Genomic DNA, 23,127 nt, shown 5'->3' on the forward strand with positions numbered 1-23,127 from the left:
GTTTTTAATTAAGTTGAATGGAACAGGTTTGGGGATTGCACAACAATCCAGCTATCCAGGGGAAGGGTATTTTCAGGTATTTGTAAAATCAACAGGTATACTAATTAACTGCATGGAAAATCTGCTTCATTGATCATATCTGCCAGCTAAGCAGCGCACATTATAATACAGTAGGTCACTGTATTATAATACAGTGGAAGTATTATAATAATTCAGTATTACTTGTTATTTTGGAGTGAGAGTATTCATCAGTGTACTGAGGGAATACCCCTTGGCACCATTTTTTAATAGTTTTTGAATGATAAAACTTTTACACCAAAAACAACTAACTTGTAGAATAGAAGCTCATAGGAAACCTTGTAAAATAATTTTAAAAATCATTATTTTTCAGCCATTTTGGTTGATATAACTTACTGATAGTTCAATAATAGGTGTTACTCACTTTATGCTTTCTAATTGAATTGTCTAGGAATATAAATACAACAAAGAGGGTGTTACTGAAATTAATTCCTTTCAGTTATGAAATTAATTTTAAAATAATTCGGTTGAATCCAGATGTAAAGAGTTGACACTACATTAAGGCACTGTTAATTAAGTTACACATGGTTTATAATCCCTACCTTTGTTATACTTGGAACAAAGTCCGTCTAATTTAGTCTGTGTTGACCCCAGTTCTTTTATCAAATACTCCTCCCCTATGCTGTTAGCAAGAGGGAAAATCAGAATATGTGATTACTTGCTTTGAACCTGAATCACAGATTTTATAAAAATCTAAAAATACCATATTTCTTGAGAGAGAATGACTTTCTTCTCCCAAATACTTTACTGTGCGTTAGAGAGAAATAACAAAAGATGCATGAATGAGTGAAAATGCAAGCCATTGATGATGTGAATTATGACAATTATCTTTGAAATATAAATGAATTAATAATCCTTGGGAGAGGTCTGCTATCCTAAATAAGTTAACATTTTCCTAAGGATACCATTCAATTAACTCTTCTCCCACCTTTAACCAATATTATTCCTCATTTTCTTCACCTTCCCTTCCTACCAATGTTACCTTTTTCCATTAACCTACCTCTAGTGATCTTTTTCATCATAGTTGTTTTTGATGAAAGGAGGATAGGATAATGTTTTTCTGTGTAGTATGTTTCTCTGTATAGAGGGGTGAATGTATGTGTGAAACCATAGATGCTATCAGCCTTAGATTATAGATCATTTTAAACATTAGCTTCAATAAATTTTCTTCTTTGTGCTGGCCCCACCCAGTTGTGGTTTGTGACTGCCAACAGAAGGCTGTGTGTGTGTGTATGTGTGTAGATGTGTAGAGAGATAGACAAAATGTCATGTTTACATATTTATTGGATGGGGAACTCCAGGATTGATTTCAGCTGCAGTAAACATAAATCTTTGTCTCTGTGTGTATGCACATGTACACATGCATGCATTCAGAGACACAAAATACAAATAAAATAATCTGTCTTTTTGGAAGACAGTTTTTAGCAGCATGACTTACATATATTAACATTAATAATATTTTATATATGAAGAGCAGGCTTCCAAATAAAGCTTCAATATTATAAGAGCATTTTAGGAATCAAGTCCTGTTACTGGTTTTTCTGGGTAGAAAAGAATGACCTCTAGTAATGGGCATGCTGTAGTTTTCTATTGGACTCTGCAGCCTTACACAGTCTTTGGAGTAGCTCTCTGTACTACTCTGATTCCCATAATCCTTCTCCTTTCCCATGTGCTGCCTCTTTTGATCCTTACCCAAGAGCAGGAGGCAAATTTCTTCCATTACCAAGCTGTTATTACCAATTTCTTGAAAGGATCTGTTTCTGTATAGATCGAATGAGTTTTTCATTGTGACAGTTATCTGATAATTGAGTTTATTTAGTGAGAGACTTCCCTAGACACATAGTGATAAAACAGTGCTTTCTGAAAATTGGCAATGACTACAACATGTGGTGAATTATGCTTTAAGACTTCAATAGCCTTTCTCTGCCAATCTCCGCATTGATATTGTTGAGTGCAGGAGATTTGCAATACAAGAAAGGCTTACCATAGTGCTTTCATATGCATGTATATGAATATATACACAAATAAGAGGCTCCTGAATAGTCAACCCAAATCATTTGTGATCCTTAGAACCAAAGAGGTTGTCTATCCTCAAGCTTTCACTGATAAGTGACAGAGCTTCCAAGTTTTCTATCTGGACAAGTATGAAGATATAAATTTCTTCTAGTTTCAGTTAAAGTTGAGCCAACATTAATTTAATCAGTTCATTACAATAAACAGTTTACCATTTATGGTAGTAGATTCCATTTTTACTTTGAATTTATGAGTCGATGCTTAATCATAACTGTTCCCAGATATTCATAGATATTCCAATGTGTACAGTATGCATACAGTATCCAGGTGTGTTAATTTTTGTGGAGCATAAAGATCATTAGAGTCATAAAAGCAAAAGTCTTCAGGTAAAATATAACAACCAAGTACAATCAGCATCTCAGTGCTGCAGGTCATCATCATTGGTTCATTTTGCGCGAAGCACATAGGGCAGCAGTGTTGCTGGTAATGAGCAGCAATTGGAAAAGCCAAGCACAGCCATGTTTTTTTCAAGAACATTTAACTCCATTCTATTCCCCTTTCCATCCTTAATTTTTTCCCATAGTTTCTTATCATTCCATACTTATAGAGCATTTTACCCCACCACTTTTTGGGGCTATTTTTCTAAAACTAGTTTTTAAAAAGTTGTGCCTTTGCAAACCTTAAGGGTTTTCCACACCTAATGATATCTTAGATTTACTTGAAACCTGAAGATTTACATCTTAGCTTATTTGGAAGCAAAACAACATTCCAGAAATTCCCCTCAGAACATTACTGTCTAAAAATCTAGCTTTTTAAATTAATCATATTTACTACTTTAAAATGAGATTATAGGGTGCATACTGTGCCAGCATTTTGCATGAGCTTCCATTTTCTAATAATTTCTGCTAATTTCTCTTGTTAATTGGAGGCCTATAAGGTTCTTGCTTTTTTATGCTTTATAATGCTTATTTCAATTATTGTAGTAGGATATATTGCAATCTAAGCTGTTGCTATATCTAAATAACATGCATTCACTTTTCTTTTTCTGATATACTTCTTCAAGGCTATTCAATCATCTATTTTTAAAACATATTTCAAGGATGACTTCATTTCTTTGGCCTGTACAAAATGAAACATTTACTGCTTTGCCTTTAAGAATCTGATTTTTCCTCCCCACTCCTTGAGATAGTTGGTAGCTATAACTTGAATATTTTTTTTGTCTCTTTGTAATCAGTTTCCAGAGGAGACAGAATTGGATCTTTTGTCAGTAACTATTGATGGTCCATCCCATAACTCATACACTAGTGAAGGATCATGCTCAGTATTCAATTCACCCCAAACTCCAGCTGTCTTCTCACCAAGCATTCCTTTCCAGCCTGAAGAAGGAAGACGAGATGACAGCTTGTCTTCATCAAGTGAAGATTCAGAAAAAGAGGAAGATCATGACAGAGAGAGGCCATATGTTTATCGGAAAGCACTGTGAGCATATTTGTAAAAACAATATTCATTTCAGCATAACCACTCTGAATATGTGCATATTGATGAATATAAAAAAACCTTTGGCTTTCTTTATACAATATTTGGTCTGAACTCTTTATGTTATGCTGATGTTATGAGCTATTAAATTTTTAAAATGGCAGGATATTTAATCTGTTCTGATAATTCAGCTAGCAGAGCTAACAAAAAACACTAAATGCAGTTGCCTGTGGCAGAAAATAACCATGACTCTTGGAACTCCTGCCTTGTAACTCAATATTTGACACATCTTTGGATGTTTAGGATGTCAAGTAGCCTGAGAAAGTTTCCTTTCTATTTAAGTATAATGGCAGGTAGCTAGTGCATTACAGATCTGATTTGAATGCAATTAATAAATTATTCATAAATTTCATATAAAAAATTGTTCTATATTTCATTAAACAACAATATAGCATCAACATATTAGGAACCCAACATTTTCATTTGCACTTCCTGTTCTGTTTTTAAGCTGTAGAAATATAACATTTGTTGGGAATTTGCTAGTTACTTTGAATGGGATGAGCGTCTGGAACATTTCTTAAAACATTATATGCTGCTATATTAACATTTAATCAGAGCTGCTTTGTGGCTGCATAAATGTTTTTTTAGTGTAGTGTAGGTTTAAATTAAATAGTGTAAGAACACTGTGAATAAATTATATCTTTTAAATTCTTTTAAAGCAGCTATTTTGACTAGTTTTGGTTTTCTCCCATGATCCATGAATAGAAGAAAAAAACCAATGAAGATTACTATTGTATATTTGTGGATTTTGTTCTCAAAGGTTAAATGTATTTTAGTGAGAAAATGAGATAGATACATTACATTGTAATGGACCTGCCCAATCACAGAATCTCCATACCACTTTCAATGAAAATAAAATACTGGTTATCTCAGATAGTTTAACTATTGAATTCATCAACACTGTTAAAAATATCAAGGGAAATATATTTTAACAAATTGCATGCAGTAAGGTAAGTTTGTCAAATCTACATTTTTAAATATTTTGCAGGACTGCTTCTCGTAAGAAAGCTACAGGTTTTGCTGCCGTTCACCAACTGTTTACTGAACGTTGGCCAACATCTCCAGCCAACAGAAGTGTAACTGGAACAACTACTGAGAGGAATATTGACTTTGAACTTGATGTGAGAGTTGAAATTGACTGTGGGAAGTGTGTACTTCATCCAACAACACTCCAGCAAGAACATGATGACATAAGCTTAAGGAGGTAAAATCCTGCAAAAAGCTGAGCAGGTTTACCAAACTACTGTATGTTTAGAGCAGTAGCAACATTTTTTATGTTGAAACTTGTATGAAATCTCTAGTGATATTGATCAGCAATCAGTTGCAAAATTCCATATGAAGACAATTTGACAACTTGAATAATGTCCCCTTTTTTGTGCCAAGAACTTTGACATAAAAACTGTGTAATCAAAACAGTCCATCTTACTTAAATTGCATATAAAATAGTCATAATCAGGTATGGGACATACTTTGGAAAATGTTGGCCTACTTAAATCTTGTTTAATCAGATCAAACTTAAGCAATTTGTATGACTTTTTACAGCATGATACGTTATTACTGTTAATTCAATAAACATCCAACATTTCTGGCTTTGTTGTGTTATGAATGGAAGACTGAATATGATGCCAGAGGAAATAAATATTTAAATGCAATTAAACACATTACAAATATATAAGTACAATAATGCATTTACAGAAGTAGAAGAATTTGTTTCATTTAAAAATAGGCTTGGCTACAAAATAGACTCTGATCATGGAAGAGATTCTCTTCTCCCACCTCCACATTTGTTTTGGAAGATTCCCCAATGATGTAGTGACGACATCACTACTTCTGTCTACCAGACAGAAGAAGGAGAAATATTTCTCCTTCTGGTAGAAGGAAGAAGGAGAAATATTTTGCTGTTTTAAAAATTTACTCATGGAAATCATGAGTTATTTCATCTTGTCTTATCTTTAAATTTACTGGCTGCCCAACTCCAGTAGACTCTGTATAATGCACAAAACTAGAGAAAATATACAGCTGAAACCATTGAATCACATAGACAAGCCAGACTTTAATTACATTTGTGAAAGTTGAGAGAGTTTCTCAGGACAAGGGTGTTATTTATATCAACAACCAACAGTTATCCAGCTTCAAGGCTAAAACTGTAGAGTAAAAAATCTATTAAGTAGTGAGAAGTGTGGAAGAAAGAAGTGTTGGAATTTTTTAAAAAGTGTATATAAAATTGAATTGGACTGTTGATAGAGGACAATCTAATACTTTAGTGGCTTCTTCCTAGTTCCCCATTTGTGTCAGAGGGCACTATTTAAGGTGCTTCTGGGTTGAAAGGATTAGCTGGTGATATCAGTGTTTTCAGGGGTGGGGTATGCCTACAGGGGCTCCTTTCATGTCCCTATTAAGGAGCTGGAGCAAATGACAGGAGTTCACCCTGCCATGTAGTGGCACTTAGGTTTCAAGCATGGGCTTGCTAACTTCCAACCCAGTGTCCTAACCAACTGAACTACTACACTCCCTTCTTCCTAGTTGATAAAGATTCTTTCCTACTATGCTGTGTGCCTGAGAGCCTTAAGCCAAATGTAAGCTAGAGCATAATCAAGTCATGCCAAATATTTCTGTTCTCGGTTCTCTGAGGTATTCTCAGTGAGTTTAACTAACAATGAATATTCAGAGCTTTTGAAATGACTTAATATTGCCTTTATGTCCAGGGTAATTAAATAATGACTATGTGTATGTATATATATATATTATAAATATATATATTTTAGGACCTATGATCGCAGTTCCCGAAGTTTAGATCAAGACTCTCCCTCTAAAAAAAGGAAATTTCAAACTAACTATGCATCAACTACCCACTTACTGGCTGGAAAGAAAGTACCAGCATCTCTTCAAACAAAGTCTACTGATGTGGAAACAACAGTATTTTACATTCCTGGTGTTGATGTTAAGGTAAAAAATAAAAACTTTGACATTTCCTCTATATAATGTGATAAAATAGAATTGCAGTTTCACATTACTTTCCTTAGCCTGTCATGTAATGTAGTTGTTGCTTTGAAACAGGTAAATATGCTAGGAAATGCAAGTATTATTTCTGATAAGCATTAAGGCTAATTTAGAGTGCCTCTGTTCAATGCAGAATGTATGATTCATTATATGTCTAGCATGTCCACTTTATTGTCTTCATAATTAAAAAAACATTTTAATATCAAATTCTACAATACCTTTATCCCTGGAAATACTAGTAAGATTGGATGAGTAATTATTTGAAGAATAAGTTTTGAGGTAAACCAGTGTGCCACATTGCCAATTCAACAGATCAGTGGCACTGTCAGTCACACAAGAGTTGCTACCATGTTGCCAGTGATAATTTTTATCCTTCTCTCTATGTCTCACTTGTTATTTGATAGCATTATTCTTGTATATATGTGCTGCATCCACTTTGGATGTGTGGCACAAACTTATTCTTCAAATACACTACCAAATCAAATATATTTGCATACATAATTCTATCTGAATACGATTTCAGATAGTGAGGCACGGGAATTTTGTGGTGGCAGAGTTTTGAAGAAAAGAGAAAGAAAAATTAGGTGTCTGGTACAGTAGTAAAAAGGGCTGACAAACGTTGTATATGTTATAGAAAACTTTAAGGCTTTTTCCTAGGCAATTAAAGGCTAGGATAAAGAAATGACAAGTGGGACATATGATGCCAACAAGATCTACATTTTAAAAGTGATTCATGTTATTAAGTTGCTGGTGGAGAAGATAAACATTCATTTTCAGAGAGGGTTATTGCATCTAAATACATTTTGTTTAACAAGATCTCCTTTCTTTGTCCTTAAAATACATTTCACATTGAAAACATTCTTTTTGCTGTAGTTCTATTGTTTTAAAATGGCAAAGATACTGGGATTCTTTTCAAAAATAATTTCAGGCATCATTTAACAACATTTACAAATGAAATAGATTAATTATATCCAGTCAGATAGTTCTACACATTTTATAACTTATTTAATACTGTTGTTTCACATAACTAGGAATAACTGTACATCATATACTGGTAGGCTGTGTCTACACGACCTAACTTTCCAGAACATTTTTTTTATCTAATTTGGCCCATCAAAATTCTGTCAGTCCCTATATTTTCCATTTCAGTTAAAGTGTTATTTGTAATTTATGCTCTTCTATTCTTTACACTGCTCTTTGCCCCCCCCCCAGCAGTTTTGGCTATGCAGAAACCTATGGTTTGAATCTTATTTTGTCTTGTTTCAGCTACATTACAATTCTAAGATGTTAAAAACTGATTCGCCAAATACATCTCGAGGCTCATCTCTTCAAAGAACCTTTTCCAAAGAATCAAAGTTGTATAGTATGAAAGATGTTATTCCTCCTACCCGGATCAAGGCTAAAACCTTACTAGCTCCTCAACCCCCACCTATTCCATCAGGTAAACATTTCTTTTTTTCATTGTTTGTCTTTTAACTTTAGTAATCTTTTGTCATAGTGTAGAGGCCAATACTTAGATCAGTATTTGTAACTTTATTAAGTATTTTTCGGACTATATGTCGCACTGGTGTATAAGACGCACCAAGATTTCAAAGAGGTAAATAAGAAAAAAAAGGTTTTTGTCCTCCTCAGCCCCCAGGAGCACTCTGCAGGCCTTGCAAACCCTTTGCGCACCCCATTTTTCACAAAAATGGGACGAGCGGTGCTTCGCGAAGCCAAAAATGGCTTTATTCGGTGTATAAGATGCACCAACATTTCCACCCTCTTTTAGGAGGGAAAAAAGTGTGTCTTATATGCCGAAAAATACGGTATTCTGTTTGATGATGCGATACATTTTTCGACATAATTTTTTTATTTTTAGTACTTCTGATTATTTTATTAGTTTTTCTCTTTGTTAAATTTTACTTTATCAACTATTATAAATGGTTTTTCTTATATTCTTTAGTCTATTTTTGCTGCATTAATGTGTCAATGTTTGGGAAAACTGGAAATAAAATTTGGATAATTTTCACAATTCCTAAATATGCTTGAAATCCATTATATGTGGAAGACAAGAAATCAGTGATTCTTAATGTAGAATGTTAAATAGAAATCCTTAATTTCAGAATCGTGTCTCTAAGTATATACACATTTTATAATACCTAACTATTTGAATTCTTACTAAATTTTGCTGAAATTTGGATAACAGAGGAACTATTTTAGGTAGTAGTTTTGATTTTAAAAAAGGACTACATTTGCAAAGATTACTTAGAAGCGTGTAACTCATACATCTTTCATCATTTTAGAAGGCTAAAGAATGAGGACTTCCGGTTTGCTCTTCGTCGCTGCCAGACGGTCCCTCGGGACCGCCAGCCCCATCGCCTGTAAAGAGCCGCCTTTACAACGGAAAGGTGGCTCGAAAAACTCCATTTCCACAAGGAAATGTGAGATAGAGCAGGTGAGGGCAGGTAGAGCTCTCTGCGAAGCCCCCAGAGTTTTTTTTTACTCTTGGGGGCGAAGCAGATGAGGCTCCCTATTTCCCTTGCCGCCGCTCCGGGCTTTGGGAGACCTCTGCCTTTTTGCAGAGCCAGGCGATGAGAACAAGCCTTTTAAAGAAAATTAACAGGTTAATTAAAGAGGATGAGATCTGGACCTGTGACCCTAAACCGCAAGTATTTTCATTTACTTTATAAAAGATATTGAAGAAAGGAAAAAAGAATTTTAAAATGGCGACTGCCGAGGCTTGAGAAGGGAAAGCTGAAAGGGAAAGTCCTTCCGTTTCTTAATAAGCCACAAAGTAGCGGAATAAATACTGCTGGCTACAATTGAAGAAAAAGTTCTACTTTTATGTTTTCTTTTTCCTGGAGATCTGATACTGATCTTGTTCGGAAAGAAGCTTTCTTTTCTTTTTTTAAAAAAGAGTTTGTCTGTGTGGAAGTATGGCGTTTAAATTAATAAAGCCAGACAAACAAGCAGTGGGGGGGGGATTCCCCCATCTACAAACTACATGAACAAGTTTTAAACCTACAGACTCAGAAAAATGATTTTAATTTAATTGAATTTCTTTTGGGGGAGATTGTAAGAAGGAATGAGATTGTGAATCAGAATCTTGAAAAATTCAAGCAGGAATTAAAGAATTGATGCAATTAAAGTATGATAATTTGCAACGAAAGATTGTAACAGTGACTAACGGTTTTTCAGAAATTGCTATAAAGTTGGATACAAATATTAAGTTATTAGAGTCTAAAATGGAGGAAATTGATGACAAGATTTACAATTTGGACAATAAAATACAAAGAATTGAAAATGATTTGATAAATACTCAAGACAATAGCTTAGAAGAAAAATCTAAAATGGAAGCTGATCATAAGACTTGCAATGTAGAAAATATAAAACAACGGATTGAAAAAGAAGTTTTAATGATGCAACACAGCTTCACAGAATTTGCGATTAGATTGAGAGGATTACAGGAAAATAACAGAGATAATTTAAGGAAAATATCTGCTGAAATTCTGGCTGGGATTTTAAAGGTTCATCCTGAGGAAGTATTTTGCAGGATTGACAGAGTCTACAGAGTAAATTCTTGGATTGCAAAGCAAAGGCAACTGCCTAGAGATGTGGTGATTTACTTTACAGACAAAGAAATAAGAAATAATATTGTGCAAAAATCTTTTAATTCTACTTTACAACTGTATGGAAGAAAGATTTGGATATATAAAGAGTTACCGCCCAAGATGTTATTGGATAGAAAGAAATTTGGATTCCTGGTGACTGAGCTTAAAAAACAAAATATTTTATTTAGGTGGGATGTCCCAGTTGGTATAATATTGAGATATCAAGGAGAAAGATACCAATTAAATACTGTTGAAAAAGCGGAAGAATTTTATCATAAGATTTTGAAAATGAGTTCAATATCTTCATGCACAACACAAGATAAGCAGAAGGAGTTGGAAATAATGGAAAAACATTGAGCTACAGAGGTCTTTGTAGATGAATCGCCTTTGGATCCTTTAGATGTCTCAGTTGGACTACCTATAAATAAGAGAGAAGCGGCGTTGGATTCTAATGTGATGACTCATCAAGTCACAGACAAGCATGGAAATCAATCAGTTGATACACAATTTATAGAAAAGAAACATGAATGGCGATCTAAGCCACAAAAGCAAAACCAACAAGATCAAGTTATAGATCAGAACGAAAACCGAACAGTTGATATACAACTCATAGAAAGGAAATTAGGATGGAGATCAAACCCACAAAAAGTCAAGAAAAAAAGAAATAGGTCTCACAAAAACAAAAATTTTTTAAACTAGGCAACAGCGAAGCCAGTTATCTAAAAGATGGTTGAATACATGAAAAGACAGTCGAGGCGAAGTATTGGTTAATATTATCCTGAGGAGAGTGACAGATCTCTGCAATGCCGTATTTTTGGGATGTGAAAAGGGCCTTAAACTGTTGGATTGGAATTATCTATTTTGGATTCTTTGATAAATGTATTACGTTTATGCTGAGTTATATGGCAAGAGAGCTACGTTGGGGCACGCAGAAGATCTGGTTGTTACCCCATTATGATGGTTGGAATTAATAATCTTGAAGAAAGCCACTACTACAGATACTATATGGAATACAATTATAATGTCACTCGGGTGGTTGTTTTCTTAATTTTTATATACATGAAGATATTTATTATATTGATGGAGGCAGATGATAACTGACGATTCCGAACATTCTGTTGGAATTAGGATGTGATGTTACCCTAATATGGGTGATGGAGTTAACAATCCAGTTGAAAGACATTATAGAAGACATTATATGGATTACAAGTTTAAAGTCATTGATTTTATCTATATAAGGGAATATTTTTAGTAGGGTGGGCAGAAGAATAAAGATATTAAGAATTGTTATGTATGGTAATTTTGTAGGAAAGTGGGTGGAGACAGGCTAGTTTATTGATTGTTTAGTTTAAGAAAAGGGATGTTAAGAGATATATTTATGGGAGTGGAGGAAATGGATAGACTATGAGTTGAATAAATGTTAAATTAGGATTTATTATATAGCTTTATAGTGGAAGGTTGCTTTGAAATGTTATATTAATATACACAAAAGATTAAATGTTAAATTAGGATTTATTATATAGTCTTAAAGTGGAAGGTTGTTTTGAAATGTTATATTAATATACAGATATATGTATGGGGGAGGAGAAAAAGGGCAGACTATTGCTAAATTGGGAGTTATAATAATATTACTATGCTAAATCAGAAGTTATTATACAATGTTATAGTAGAATGTTATTTTGAAATGTATAGTAAAAGGGGGATGTAATAATATTATTAGAAAGAAAGGGTCAGTATTTGGGGGATGGAGTAAGGGGATGGTAAAGTATTATATAATCTGTTATGAATTCAGATCTTACTTTGAAGAAGTCACAGGGGGAGGGGTGGTGAGGGGGGGTTAGGGAGGGGGGGAGAAAAAAGGGGGAAAAATCTGTATTTGAAAAACTTTTTCAATAAATAGAAGGCTAAAGAATGGGAATGGGAGTGATTTGTAAATCTTTTCCATTGCCACTCTTAATTCATGCCCCTTAAAACTGTGAAAAATGATAAATACCGGTAGTTGAACATGCCTTAACGTCTATTAAATTCTGAATAATTTCTAGCGTTTCAACTTTCGGAACTGTTTAATGGTAAGAAAATTAATGGGAAATTTTTACGTAACAAATTACACCCATTCCCACTCTTAAGTTCTTAAGCTAAAAATTGTTCCAAAAACGCACTGCTAAAAATTAGCTATTTCAGCAAATACTGGTAACATGATCTTGGGTTACTAGTACTGCAAGCAGACTACATTTTCCATGGGTTGCTCAACTTTGTATATTGATTGTTGTTTCCTTCAAACTAAATGAAGAATGGGTGTGGGGAGTGGGGGAAGTATTGACCATGAAGGGTTGTTGATTTTTTTTTGCTTAGCATGAGAAAAACATTTGAGTTACATACTTATTTACAGGATACTTGACATATGCTGAATATGTTCAGACAATGTGGCAAGTCGGGCATGTGTATCTGAAATCTCATGGTTTTAACTAAAAGAATCCAATAGTGATCTTAATCAAATAAGATCATCTTAAAAACTGAGGCATGATTTCATGCACATGCCTCCTATACGGGTGATACCATATATAAGAAATAGCAGCTGATATAACTCCAGGCAAGCCTTAAGCCTAGTTTGCCATATTGTTTGACTGCACCCATTCATTCCAGTCTGTACAGGTACATACAGCATCCTTATTTATTTAAGTTAGACCATTTGAGGGCACTCTACACTTGGTTTTTCTCATTTTCCCTATCCACAGTTGGCCACAAGATGAAACTAGAGAATTACTAGTTTGCAGTACTGGTGCTGTAATCATATCTTTTTCTTTTCTTTTCTTGGATAATTATAGCGGAGCTAATCCACACTAGAGTATTTTGTCACAGGAAGTATCCAATGTTTCAATTTACATACATACATACATACATACATACATACGTACGTACGTACATACATACATACATACATACATACATAAATACATAAAGTATTTTTCTGTTGAAGCACCTGGTCTACCCCAATATGGGAGGGAGCATACTGCTTCCCTTTTGCCTTTCAACTCCAATCCAGGAGCCCTCAGGCAATCAACTGCCTGAGGGTTTCTGGATTGGAGTTGAAAGGCGAAAGGGAAGCAGTATGCTCCCTCCCATATTGGGGTAGACCAGGTGCTTCGATAGAAAGACATTTAATCTCTCCCCTGGCTCATCTGATAAAGGGAGGAGAACTTGTGGCTCAGAGGTTATTACAACTGCCTAATATGCAGGCAGCCCAAGTTCGAATCCGAGTAAGGGTATGGCTAGCTGATGAGAGCTAAATAGCTTGAAATAGATCTATACTAGTCTCCCTTTATTTCTTTATCAGCAAATATAAATTTGATCTATCTATCTATCTAATGGAAATTTCATTTTAAGATTTTAAAAGTGATCTTTTTTAGTTATCCTGATTATAAAATTAGAAGCTTTATTAAACTGCCAATTTAAATGTATTCTTGATGGTTTAAATCAATCTCAATTAAGCCATATTCTCTACAGAAATGCTGAGGATCTGTTGGATTAGCCAGAGATACATTATTGACTTAATAATTTAAGTTATTAAATACCTCAGGAATTGGGTTAAGGATACCTCAGGAATTGGGTTAAGGTAACCTCACCTTTGATCTATCATTAATTTTTCTTACTTTTTTATTTGTGTTTTATTTGATGTTTGTGATCTGGTATTTCACTTTATTTTTCAAATCTTTCAGCCAAAGGTAAAGGAAGTGGTGGCGTAAAAACAGCCAAATTGTATGCTTGGGTTGCACTTCAGTCTTTGCCTGAGGAAATGGTGATTAGCCCTTGCCTGTTGGACTTTCTAGAAAAGGCCCTTGAAACAATACCTATAACTCCAATAGAAAGGAATTATACAGGTATCATACTTTTCTACCATAATTTTTATAACATATTTTTCATTTTTAAGAAGTTATATGTAATCACTTCCTTATTCTTTTAAAGCCATCAGTTCACAAGATGAAGATATTGGGCAATTTGATATGCAAGATCCTTTAGAAGAATCTACAGCTTCCTTAGTATCTTCATCAACATCAGCATATTCTTCTTTTCCTGTTGATGTAGTGGTATATGTAAGAGTTCAGGTGAGCATGGATGTCAACTTAAGTAATACCTTAAAGGCTGTTGTAAATTGGTAGGACTTATTTGTACACAGACAAATATTTTGTTTTTCAAATGCTAAAATAATGAATTCTATTTTAAATTGGGACTTTTTTCATTTATTCTATAGTTTCTATTTCATCTTCATATGAGAAATACTATTGATACCTTGTAAAGAAAAGTACTTGCTGTGTCTGTTCGCTTATTTATTTATTTGTATTGCTCTTAGAGCATACTTTGCTTTAAATGTTGCACTGTCTGGTAATGAAAACTAGGTTATGAATTTAGATATTGTATTCTAACTTTTTCCATGGAATCTAAAGCAACATTTGGTTTCACAACTTCATGAAAGTCGGATTAAGCTAAAATCTGCCTATGGTTTGGCAGTGACACTTGTAGCCAAATGTAAAATTGAATGTTGCTTGCTTAGACTCAGCAGTCTAATCAGATGGAACAAATTAAAATTCATTGCTAAGATGTTTGCAGCTTGTTGACTCAAACTATACAGAGCCAGGAAATGTGAAACTAGGGCTGATGCTTTTATTAGCCAAGACGTACTAAATTCCACTTGATGTATTTAATTATATAGTTCTTCTCTACAATATACTCTTCTCATGTTCCATATGTGGTGTCATACTCCTTAGAATTTCTTAATACAGTTTTTATGAGCCCCCCAAAAGTCTTGTTTTAAACCTTCTGGAGAGGTAACATATGTTACTTTCCTTATTTCCGACCCTAGGTCATCATCTGAACACAATTATCTTCTATAACTTAGGATACTTTCTGGCCCTTCTGTTGTTCTTGAATTCCAATTTATAGTTTATCAGCCTAGACCCAGGAATGAAGGATATTTAGAATTGAATTAAATAACATCTAGATCAGTGATGGCTAACCTTTTTGCCATCATGTGCCAAAAGCAGGGGGAGCATGGGGGGGTCGCAGGTGCCTGTGCCCACATCCATAATTCAATGCGCCCCGCCCTCCCACGCATGCGCACGTGACCCCCCCCCCCACACTTCCCCTGCTTTTGACACGTGATGGCACGGTGGGCCCAGTAGGCCCGTTTTTTCCCTCTCCCCAGGCTCCAGAGGCTTTATAGGAGCCTGGGGAGGGCAAAATCAGCCTTTTCCCCCCAGAGGCCTTCCGGAGGCTGGAAACAGCCAGTTTCCTGACTTCCAGTGGGACCGGAAGATCTGAAAATCAGTTGGCTGGTGTGCGCATGCGCACTGGAGCTGAGCTAGAGCAACACTTGCGTGCCGACCAATATGGCTCCGCGTGCCACCTGTGACACCCATGCCATAGGTTCGCCATCACGGATCTAGATGGTCACACATTATTTATCTCTCGCATTAAAAATTTATAGTATTCCATCTTTAAAATTGTTCTGTTGCTTGTTGCTTTCTTGTCATTTCAATTCTCCGTGTATGATAAACACTGTTTTTCTTTTCTTTAGCCTTCACAAATCAAGTTCAGCTGCTTACCTGTGTCACGGGTAGAATGCATGTTGAAACTTCCTTCCCTTGATCTTGTATTTTCTTCTAATCGAGGAGAATTAGAAACTTTAGGTTCAACCTGCCCTACAGAAAATTCTTTACAAAGTGGATCAAAGATGCCAGTTAAAACTATCTCGCCAGGTAAAATCCATTTTTATTGAAAAACAATTTCAGTTCTTTTTAAGGGTGTATTCAGGTCTAATATAAAATAAGAGTTTAATCCTGCAAGAATAAATTGTGGATCTTCTGGTTCTCTCAAAAGACAGAAATTAAAATGTGTGCTTACAACGATTACCAGTATGCCTTAACAAAACCAGTGGTTAGTATTAACTTTAAGATCAAATTAGAATTAAAAATTTGAAATCACAATACAGATTGTGATCTTTCAGACATAATTGCTTGTTTTGTAAATAATGGTTTGATGTATGTCTGAGCTCCATTATCAACTTACCAAACTCCTTTTGATCTTAGCCTAGTATGACATTCTGGTCAGTGATTATAATAATAAACTAGACTACATTGTACTCCCCACTAATTAATTTAGCAGGAGGACAGCTGACACAGAAAAAAATCTTTCACATTTCAAATAATCTAGCATTTATCCATATTAGGCTGCAGAAAGAGATTTCTTTATCAGATCTTATAATGAGACCAGTATGAGGGAAAAGCAGTTCTTTAGATGCATTGATTTAAGCCATTCATGGAATAATGCTGAAAGCTTGTCCAATACCAGTTTGGTCTAGTGATTAAGGCATTAGGCTAGAAAGTGGAAGATCATAACTTCAAGTCCTGCCTTAGGCATGAAAGCAAGCTGGGTCACTTTGGGCTGGTTACTCAATCTCTCTCACCCCAAACCACCTCACAGGGTTTTTGTTGTGGGGGGAAAACAAGGAGGAAGATGTGTTGGACATGTTCGCTGCCTTGAGTTATTTGTAAAATGATAAAGATGGGATAGAAATGAATACATAAAAGAAATAAAAAATAAATAATTTGTAAGATTCAAGCTTATACTGCTATGAGTTGTCATCTCCAATAATGCATGATTGTAAGAGTCTCATCAAAATATGTTTCTATTTTCTTTTTAAGGAATGTACCTTGGCTGATCTTTGTGATTTTTCTAGAATACATTTCTTTTTCTGCTTTAGGTTCTTCTCTTGGATTAGGTAGCCCTTTTGGCAGAACACGGCATAGTAGCAGCCAATCAGATTTGACAGGTTCTAGCAGCAGCTCTTCAGGTTTGAGTTTCACAGCCTGCATGTCTGATTTCTCCCTTTATGTATTTCATCCGTACGGAGCAGGAAAGCAAAAAACCACTGTGGCTGGCTTATCTTCTGGAACAGGTAACAGAGAATATTGTGGTTCATAGAAATGTATTGGTGATTTTTTTGACTTTTTAGATTAGCCTTTAAAAAGGAAATACAAAATCCCTTTAAAAATGACATTGTTCTGGTTTAACAGAAAGCAAATATTTAAATTTGTATGAAGGTATATTAAAATATGTTTTGCATTCATATCTCACAATACATCTATATAGTAAGGCAATACAGTAAATGCAGTAAAAATTATTTGTTCAATTGTTTAGAAACAGTATTAAAATTATTACATGATATAGCAATAGCACTTAGACTTATATACCGCTTTATAGTGCTTTACAGCCCTCTCTAAGCAGTTTACAGAGTCCACATATTGCCCCCAACAATTTGGGTCCTCATTTTACCCACCTCGGAAGGATGGAAGGCTGAGTCAACCTTGGGCCTGGTGAGATTTGAACTGCCAGATTGCAGGCAGCCGGCAGGCAGCAGAAGTAGCCTGCAATACTGCACTCTAACCACTGAGTCACCATGGCTCATAATAGCATATAGCAAGCAATATTTTATAAACCATATTTTATACCATCCAAAGTTTGCACACACTTTTGTGCAAAGCTCAACATCTGCAGACATTATGTGAGAATAGGTTTCATCCGTTTAGATTTAGCCAAAAAAGCATTTACGTTTTTCATGGTTTCAGGGACTATAGATGAAGAACCCTCATCAGTTACTGGTCGCAAGGATTCATTGAGCATCAACCTTGAGTTTGTAAAAGTTAGCCTTTCAAGAATAAGGCGTTCAGGAGGTGCTACATTTTTTGACAGTCTCTCTGCAAGCAAATCTGCCAACAAGATGGAGACTACATTAATAAACATATCTGGTATTTATCAATCGTATGAAATAAACTTATTGCAGCATAGAAAATACTACTGCATTACATGTAACAGTATCAAACTTAACATTTTTTCTCCTGTGATACTGTAGGACTTGTAGGTCTTTTGAATGGATGTTGCATAATTGCATTTTAAGCTAATAATAAAACTTGATATATCTTCTCTACGTTTCATTAAACAGAAGCTCTTTCTTGATCTTGTCATAGCTCTCTACAGCCAATATACAGATAGTCCTTGATTAATGTTCTCATTCAATGACAGATCGAAGGTACCGCAGCGCTGAATGAGGAGGACTTACAACAAGTCCTTATACTTGTGACCAGCAAATTCCTGCAGTCACATGATTAAAATTTGAATACTTGGCAACTGGCTAATAATTATGCTATCAATGCATTCCTTGGTCACAGGATCACTATTTGTGACTTTCCTGCTGGCTTCCAATGAACAAAGTCAACAGGAAAGCTAGCTGGAGGTCACAAATGGTGATCACATGACTGCAGGATGCTATGATTGTACAAGATTTGCCAAACAACAGCAACTTGGATTGCTGGAACTGCTATTGTAAATCAGCATGATCACATCACATTGTGCCTTACGATTATGACAGTTAGCAATGGAGTTCCCAGCCCCAATTAGCACCAGTAAGTGAAGATTACCTGCATAATCAAAATAATAGGCAGATCCCTCTAGGAAATATTTGAGAAAACACAAATTCGCAAATTCTTAATGAAATTTTTAAGGGGACCCGGGAGGAGGGATGGAAATAATGATTTTTAAGGGGAACTGGGAGGAAGACCAAGGGGTTTGGGGAGACAAACCCACTAAGGTCAGAGCCGAGCCCGGCCCAGGGGGACGGCCTGGAGGGTGCGAGTCGAGGGATTGGGGAGGGGCTGGAGGACCATCCGGAAGAGGAATTTTCCATCAGCACGGTGAATGGGAGGGGCAGATATGGCGGGAGTAGGGGACCATATCATGTGCTGGGGGTGCGCACTCGCTGTTTGAGAGCAATTGCGTGCCCCAGTCCCCAAGACTCCACTCAGATACTAGGTGGCTTAGATACTCAGGACCTGGGCCTCCAGCTGATGTTATGCAATGCCAGGTCCGTAGTTAATAAGGCCCCCCTCATTCAAGATCTTATACAGGAGGGGGGAGTGGACCTGGCAGCTATTACTGAGACCTGGTTGGGCCCGGAGGGAGGGGTCCCCCTGGTTAAGATGTGCTCACCGGGCTTCAGAGCATTTCATCAGCCGAGGGCGCAGGGGAGGGGCAGAGGGGTGGCGGTTATTATTAAAGAAGATCTTGGTTCGAGGGAAACCACTGTGCTACAGATTGCCGGATGTGAAACCCTCTTTGTGAGATGGGGCCATGGGGTTCAGATGGGCCTGTTGCTCACGTACCTGGCTCCTTGCCGCGTGGCAACGGCCCTGCCTGAGCTACTCGACGTGATAGCCATGGTGGCAGTTGATACACACAGGCTTATGCTCATGGGTGATTTCAACTTGCCATCCGTTGGTGAGACGTCTGAGATGGCACGGGAGTTCATGGCTTCCATGACGGCCATGGACCTGACCCAGTTAGTTCATGGCCCCACTCACAGGGGGGGTCACACTCTGGACTTGATTTTCGTGTCTGGCCAGTGGTTGAGTGGCCTTGTTATAGGGGATATAGACATGGAACCCTTGTCATGGTCTGACCACTCGCTCCTTCGCCTAGATCTTCGAACCGCTACACCCTGCTGCAGGGAGGCGGAGCCTACAAGATGGGTCCGCCCCAGGCGCCTGATGGATTCTGATAGATTCCAGATGGAGCTTGGGCCATTTCCTGAGGTTCTAGCTCAGGACTCGGTCGGGGACCTGGTGGCGGCCTGGGATCGGGCCGCTAGCGGAGCCTTAGATCGAGTCGTGCCTTTGCGGCCTCTGACCCGGTCCCGATCCCTTGCGGCTCCTTGGTTTACTGAGGAGCTGAGGGAGATGAAGTGCCGGAAAAGATGCCTGGAGAGTGGTTGGACGGCCAGTCGCACCGAATCTGACCGAACACTGGTAAGGTCGCATATTAAGACCTACCTAGTGGCGATAAAAGTGGCAAAGTCCAATTACTTTTCCCCTCTTATTGCATCATCAGAGAATCATCCAGCGGCCCTGTTCAGAGTGACCCGCTCCCTGCTTCAACCGGGAGTGCGGGAGGACCCTCTGGAGGGCAGGGCTGAGGATTTCGGACAGTATCTGTATGACAAAATCGCTCAGATCCGGCAGGATTTGGACTCTGACTGGGTAGATCTGGGCAGGATGACGAGGAATAGTCTTGAGAACGTTATCTGGGAAGAGTTTGACTCTGTGACTCCGGATGACGTGGACAGGATTTTGGGGAGACTTAATGCGACCACATGTTTACTGGACCCGTGTCCCTCCTGGTTAGTACTGGCTTCCCGGGAGGTCTCATGAGGCTGGCTCCAGGGAATTATCAACGCTTCGTTGAGTGAGGGTCACTTCCCCGCTACCTTGAAAGAGGCGGTGGTGAGGCCTCTCCTCAAGAAGCCCTCCCTGAATCTGGCAGTATTGGCTAACTATCGTCCTGTCTCCAACCTTCACTTTGTGGCGAAGGTTGTTGAGAGTGTGGTCGCACGACAGTTCCCACAATTCCTGGAGGAAACGTCCTATCTAGACCCGTTCCAGTCGGGTTTCAGGCCTGGGTACAGCACGGAAACGGCATTGGTCGCGTTGGTTGATGATCTCTGGAGAGCTTGGGACAGGGGTTGCTCCTCTGTTCTGGTCCTATTAGATCTCTCAGCGGCTTTTGATACCATCAACCATGGTATCATGCTGCACCAGTTGGAAGAGTTGGGGATGGGGGGCACCGTGTTACGGTGGTTCTCCTCCTTTCTCTCAGACCGGTCGCAGTTCGTGTTGGCAGGGGGGCAGAGGTCGACCTCGAGGCCTCTCATCTGTGGAGTGCCACAAGGGTTGGTCCTCTCGCCCCTTCTGTTCAACATTTATGTGAAGCCGCTGGGCGAGATCATCCGTGGCTTTGGGGTGAGATACCACCAGTACGCTGATGACACCCAGCTGTACATCTCCACCCAAGGCCACCCCAGCGATGCCCTTGAAGTGATGGACCAGTGCCTGGAGGCTGTACGGATCTGGATGGGGAGGAACAAGCTCAAGCTCAACCCTTCCAAGACTGAGTGGCTGTGGTTCCCGGCAACCCGATATAGTCAGCTGACCCCATCACTGACTATCGGGGGCGAGTCTTTGGCCCCCGTTGAGAGGGCGCGCAATCTGGGAGTCCTCCTGGATACGCAGCTGTCTTTGGAGGAATATCTGACGGCTGTTGCCAGGGGGACCTTTTGTCAGGTTCGCCTGATTCGCCAGTTGCGCCCTTTTCTTGATCGGGATTCCGTGTGCACAGTCACTCATGCCCTCGTCACCTCTCTCCTGGACTATTGCAACGTTCTCTACATGGGGCTCCCCTTGAGGAGGCTCCAACTGGTCCAGAATGCGGCCGCACGGGTAATTACGGGAGCTGCATAGCGCTCCCGCATAACACCGCTCCTGCGCGAGCTGCACTGGCTCCCAGTGGTCTTCCTGGTGCGCTTCAAGGTGTTGGTTACCACCTTTAAAGCGCTCCATGGCATAGGAGTTATCTCCGAGACCACCTTCTGCCACCGACGACCTCCCATCGATCCATGCGCTCCCACAGAGAGGGCCTCCTCTGGGTGCCATCAGCCAAGCAATGCAGGCTGGTGGCCCCCAGGGGGAGGGCCTTCTCTGTGGGGGCACCTACCCTCTGGAATCAGCTGCCTCCAGAGATAAGGAGAATCCAAGACCTCCGTGCCTTCTGCTGTTCCCTTAAAACTTTCCTTTTCCAACAAGCCGGGCTGGCCTAACAATGCCTTTTAAATGATTTTAAATTTGTATGTTTCTTAAATTTTTGGCCAAATTGGGATATTTCCTTTTAATTTGTTCTTAATGTTTATATTATGTGTTTTTATCTGGCTGTACACCGCCCTGAGTTCCCAGGAAGAAGGGCGGTATATAAATTCGAAGTAAAAAAAAAAACATGAATACCACTGCTTACTTGACATTGCCCATTCTTCCCTCTACCATGTGGGAATATCACTTTTTGAACTTGCAAACAAAACTAATACTACTGTGAACTTACATTTGTATAATTCTATTTAAAAGCCTTTCAAGCATGTACAGGTCTGGTTCACCATAACACTAAATCAAGCTTTTGATATATTACCATTTTTTAACATCTATTTCTATTTTCCTTGATCCTTTTTTTGAGATGAGATAATAAAATTGTGCCAGAAATTGCTGAAGAAGAGGGAGACATCTCTTCTTATAGCAAGCAATTTCAATATTGAATACATTGGAGTGATACAAACATTTTTGAGCTGACTATTACTGTAGTGAGCCTAGAGTTCAGTGCTACAATGCTAAAAGAGATTAAAAATGATATATAATATAGACAAGTTTCTTCTGAAAAATGAAATGTACTCTAGACTTGCAATCTACAATAGCCATCAAGCATCAAATTGATTGCAGCAGGTTACAAATCAAATAAACAAACATTGATAACCTTGATCCTGGGTGGGAGATCCGTAGCTCTTTCTATGTTGTGCTGAATTAAACTATAGTAGGCCCAGTCAGTTTGATTGATGGTAAAAGATACTAAAGAATACAATCTAAATTAAATTAATTATCCCAATTTTGACTATTTTCATTATAATCTATTAAGCACTTGGTTTTGGTTTATAAATGATGGATGTTACAAGAATGAACAAAACAATGTGAAATGTCAAATATAAACATATTTTTGTAATATTTTGCAGCTGTTTGTGATATAGGATCTGCTTCTTTTAAATATGACATGAGGAGACTGAGTGAGATTCTAGCATTTCCAAGAGCGTGGTACAGAAGGAGTATTGCAAGACGCCTCTTTCTAGGTGATCAAACAATAAATATGCCAGGTAAATAGCCAAAAGAATGTGGAAGACATTTTTTTTCATAATAATCAGTCTTACTGTGATTGACGTTAAAAACATGTTATTTTTTCCATTTTGTGTTAGGAATGCTATGATGAAATAAGA

The 23,127-nt window shown here is 37.8% G+C and overlaps 1 protein-coding gene across 1 annotated transcript in view; it reads left to right on the forward strand.

The window, feature by feature from the left end:
* The window catches only part of BLTP1 (bridge-like lipid transfer protein family member 1), a 150,589-nt gene that overhangs the window by 112,154 nt on the left and 15,308 nt on the right, over nt 1-23,127 (forward strand). The window contains exons 66-76 of the mRNA XM_070949053.1: nt 14-76; nt 3,326-3,570; nt 4,616-4,831; nt 6,393-6,573; nt 7,894-8,068; nt 13,937-14,098; nt 14,184-14,323; nt 15,793-15,973; nt 16,978-17,172; nt 17,843-18,022; nt 22,870-23,007. Coding sequence (XP_070805154.1) covers nt 14-76; nt 3,326-3,570; nt 4,616-4,831; nt 6,393-6,573; nt 7,894-8,068; nt 13,937-14,098; nt 14,184-14,323; nt 15,793-15,973; nt 16,978-17,172; nt 17,843-18,022; nt 22,870-23,007 — 1,876 coding nt within the window. The remainder of the gene's footprint in view (nt 1-13; nt 77-3,325; nt 3,571-4,615; nt 4,832-6,392; nt 6,574-7,893; nt 8,069-13,936; nt 14,099-14,183; nt 14,324-15,792; nt 15,974-16,977; nt 17,173-17,842; nt 18,023-22,869; nt 23,008-23,127) is intronic.

This window comes from Pituophis catenifer, unplaced genomic scaffold, assembly GCF_029215685.1.
Source record: "Pituophis catenifer annectens isolate HBS135680 unplaced genomic scaffold, rPitCat1.0.hap2 SCAF_8, whole genome shotgun sequence".
Taxonomy (NCBI): Eukaryota; Metazoa; Chordata; class Lepidosauria; order Squamata; family Colubridae; genus Pituophis; species Pituophis catenifer.